Source organism: Triticum aestivum, chromosome 3D (genome assembly GCF_018294505.1).
Source record: "Triticum aestivum cultivar Chinese Spring chromosome 3D, IWGSC CS RefSeq v2.1, whole genome shotgun sequence".
NCBI lineage: Eukaryota > Viridiplantae > Streptophyta > Magnoliopsida > Poales > Poaceae > Triticum > Triticum aestivum.
Genome location: NC_057802.1, coordinates 274349810 through 274353785, shown reverse-complemented (window position 1 = coordinate 274353785; position 3976 = coordinate 274349810). Strand labels below are relative to the sequence as shown.

Below are 3976 nucleotides of genomic sequence, written 5' to 3'. Positions count from 1 at the left end.
TGTGTCAAACTATTTGCAATGTGCAATGTTCAGTTCAAAAAGTGTCTACATTTGACCACTGGTCGGCCGTGGCAGACCATATGCGTCGGCCGCGTTGGACGCACTGGCCGCGTTGGACGCACTGCAAGAAAACAGCCGGACGCCGCCCATTTGCCCGACCCAAACGGACAAAATTCAGACAAAACGGGCGTCCGTTTGGGGTCGCCCATTGGAGTTGGTCTAAGTTAGGTAAGAGTGATCAACAAGCAGCCATTGAAAAGTAGATGATTCGTATCAGTTTTCCTTACTGTGAGGCAATCAGAGATAATTCATACGCAAGGCTGACGCAACTATACTAGTATACTATTTTTTTTATTTTTTGCGGGGAAACTAGACTGTTATACTAATTTTGACTCGACGTTCTGAAGTCGAGAACGAGAGGTCGCAAGTAGAAACGAATGATGGGGTATCCCATGTACACAGTGCAGCCAAGTGCAAGACCCAGACGAGAAGTATGCTTAGCATCACAGGGACTTGAAGTTGTACATGTAGCCCCTCAAGGTGCTGATATCTTGCATCGACTTCATTAGCGTATGGTCCACATAGATGCTCAATGCAGAAGCACTGCCAAACAAGACATGTAACAGGCGAGAATGTTATCACTCGTGAATTCTCCGCAGAAAAGCAGGTCAAAGGAGGAGAAAGTAAACATACATCAAAGGGCCAAGCGGGAGCCACACTACATCCCATCGGATCCTTGGTAACCTGCAGGGGAGAAGAAACAAACATATGACTGAATAATAAGCTCTATGTGCTGTTGGTCAGTATCGATCATGGCTGGAGCAGCATTAGCCTGATATGCTACGTTCTGACATAACAAGGATATACGAATTGTTTGTAGGATAACATACTTCAAGAGGTAGTATGTCCAGAAGATGGCAACCGCCATGCCAACATAGAATGAATACCACATCCACTTCTTGGAGGAGTTGGATGCTTGTAGTAGCCCCTTAACTGCGAATAAGCATGCAAGGGCAGCTATCCAATCTGCATTACTCACAATCATACATCATTGAAACGAAGAGAGGTTAAATTACTTGTGTGTACATTAGGCTGGTCATAGCAGAGAGTAACATATGTGTGGTATCATGCAAACTTTCATTTATTTAGATGTAGACTCATTTTGTCTTGGGGTGTGTTATGTTACGGTAACATATTAATGTTACCACAAACACCTCATTAACTACTTGACACATAAGCAAACTTACCTTGGGATGCGCTATATTACTAGCTAATTACTCCCACTATGAGGTTGGTCGTAATGGGAGTGTCATAGCTAGTATCATGCATGCCGACTAGGCAATTTTGATGAGGTGACACATAATTAAATGAAAAAAGAGACGGTTGAGTATCATATCATGATACCGTATCATAATAAATGCTATGCTAGTATGTGTCATGCATGTCATTAAATAAAGTACTATATGATAATAATGTATGGTACTATGCATTAGGGAGGCAGTACCATATGCATGATACTAATATATGATACTCCCCATTACGACCAGCCTGGCCAGCTTTAGTAACATATTTTGTTCCAGATGTTTTGGAATAAAATACTACTCCCTCAGTCCCTCCGATTCAAATTAATTGTCGCTGCTTTAATACAACTTTAGTACAAAATTAATATGGATCAGAGGGAGCAGCAAATAAGCCTACATGAATGAATTAATCATAACGGTACTGCCAGGCGCACCAGATGCGGTCTTTCCTGATATCATCCTTTTACTTAAAAGGAGCTTACACTACCAATGACAGAAGAAGAGGGATTTGTGTTTTAGATGAACTGATGCTCACCTCAAACTCTCTCCCTGCCATGTTTGCAATGGATATTCCTATTATGGGGTGCTGGCACATTTGGATGCAGAGAAACTCCAAGATATTCAACTCCCCAAACCCATCAATTCAGTCTTGGAGGTTTTTAATCAGATATGACTTGCAACTTGTACAGATAAGAGTCAAGAGCAAGTACAAGGAAGGTTTCAGTCATCGGATAGAGTCACATTTGATTTAGACCAATTGTTACATATGGATTTCCCTAGAGCTGGAAACTTTCATGAACTTTTTTTGCTGTTTTTAGCTTTGCACATATTTTTGATATAAATGAAAATTACCGTACAGCAACTGTACTAAGGTTTTCAGATTAAAAAAATGAGCTTACTAAAACCTCAATGGAAAAGTAAAGAAACATTTGAGGGGTGTTAACTGTAGATTGGTGGCAATAACAAGCGAAGCCCCTGGTGATGCAGGGACCTGATATAGGACATATATAATTCAGTCGCTTTCACAAAAGTAAGATGCAATGTTATTACCTTGAGTGAGTATGAACTCTCAGTGTTTAAAGGTTGAATAATGTAACATGCAGACACTGTGTAAGCTGTTGTGAATGTTGTATGCAGAACAATGCCTTGCAACGATGACTTGTTTATGCTACCAGCTGTAAATATTCAGTAACCACTGTTACCTGCAACGATGACCATCGGCGAAGGCAAATCTTCCATAAAGTAAGCATGGTATCGCTGTTCATTTGCGCAGAATGAGTCAGACAACAATGCATAAAGACATGATCGTTCCAAAATAAATTCACCAATACATGCAACATACACCATGATTTCAGGGATTATGATGGTTAAGCACTGGTGTACTAGTGAATGTTTTCAGAGTGTAGATAACATTACAGAGCACTAATACATGTGCTATTAAAGAAAAGTCCGTTATTTCAATGGACAAAATCCAACTAGTAGCTGCGACCAAACCCCAATCCACACAAAACTGACTTATGACGTATACTGCCAAATGCCAATGCTAAGCTCTACACCAGTTGAAAGTGGCATTGAACATTGGATGAAATCATCACTGATAAAAAGTGAACACCATGTAAAGAATTAAGATAATAGCCTCAAGCAACTAACCAGCTCCCAGGGAGACCAGGCATGGTGGAAGCTGGAGTAGACGAGGAAGACCGTGTAGCTCAGGAGGAATCCCGCAAAGACGTGCTGCCAATCAAGAAGCAACGGCCTAGTGTGAGAACCAAATCAAACTGAATAGAACCATTCCCCATGGCAAGACCTCCAAACCCTAAGTCGAACGGGTCGGTAATTGGCGGCGATACGTACCCTCCAACGGCGGCTTTGGTGCACCTGCTTCTGCTCCAGGGAACGGACCAGCTCCTCCTGCTCTGCGCGCAGATCACGAGGACGACAACAAATGCGAAAGGGGTTCAGGAAATCGCGGGTGGCTGGAATCCAAGCACAAGGGTGGGAAGAAAGGAGGTGCGCACACGATGGTACATGCCTTGGGTGTCCATGGGGACGAGATCGTCGGCGTCGTCGCTGCCGTCGCGCCGCGTCCACCATCTCCTCGTAGTCATCGCCGTCCGTTCTCCGGCCTGAAATCTATGCAGAGTTCCGGCGAACTGTTTCAGTTTGGAATGCAAAGCATCTATGACCCTTCCTAGGAGGGGAGGGCTAAGGCCAACTTCAATGCACGACCCATTTTGTCCGGGCCGCATTGGACGTACTGGATACAAATCATGGCTCGCGAGAGCAAATGGACGTCAGTCCGCCGTCAATATATTTCCGATTTAAATTTAGGCCGTGTTTGTATTGACATGGACAGGACACGGACGAGCGGGACGCGCGCCCTTATTCTTCCCTGGCCCGCCCATCGGGGACACAACGCTTCCATTTCCTCCTTCTTTCCAAAAGCCCTCACGCCCTCCCTCGCCTCTTCCCGCTCCATGGCCGACGCCCCGCAGCAACCTGCCGCCGCCGCCGTCCCAGCTGCCACCTCCACCCGTCCCACGACGACGAAGAAGAAGAAGCCGAGGGAGGAGATCATGCCAGCGGAGCTCTAGCGACTCGATCGAGAATCGACTAAGTGGAGAGCCCGAAGGCCGCTCAGGCGGACTGGGAAAGCCACTGCCGAGTACGCCCTC

At 45.1% G+C, this 3976-nt stretch overlaps 1 protein-coding gene across 1 annotated transcript; it reads right to left on the bottom strand.

Moving 5' to 3' along the window:
- Window positions 1-252: 252 nt before the first annotated feature.
- On the bottom strand, window positions 253-3563 carry LOC123078390 (uncharacterized). Its single transcript, XM_044500884.1, has 7 exons — window positions 3334-3563; window positions 3156-3217; window positions 2952-3035; window positions 2504-2558; window positions 891-1026; window positions 694-744; window positions 253-603 (listed from the first exon to the last, which is right to left on the bottom strand). Exons 1-7 carry the CDS (start codon window positions 3548-3550, stop codon window positions 504-506), a joined length of 705 nt encoding a protein of 234 aa, XP_044356819.1. The 5' UTR covers window positions 3551-3563; the 3' UTR covers window positions 253-503.
- Between the last annotated feature and the right edge of the window lie 413 nt (window positions 3564-3976).

Excerpts from the sequence above, each read along its gene's own strand:
- LOC123078390 (XM_044500884.1), bottom strand. The coding sequence starts at position 3,550 with ATGCGGCCCGGACAAAATGGGTCGTGCATTGAAGTTGGCCTTAGCCCT. Across the intron at positions 2,559-2,951 it reads CCTGGTCTCCCTGGGAGCTG|CGATACCATGCTTACTTTAT; the intron begins GTTAGTTGCTTG and ends GCAAATGAACAG. Across the intron at positions 1,027-2,503 it reads GCCGATGGTCATCGTTGCAG|ATTGGATAGCTGCCCTTGCA; the intron begins GTAACAGTGGTT and ends TGAGTAATGCAG.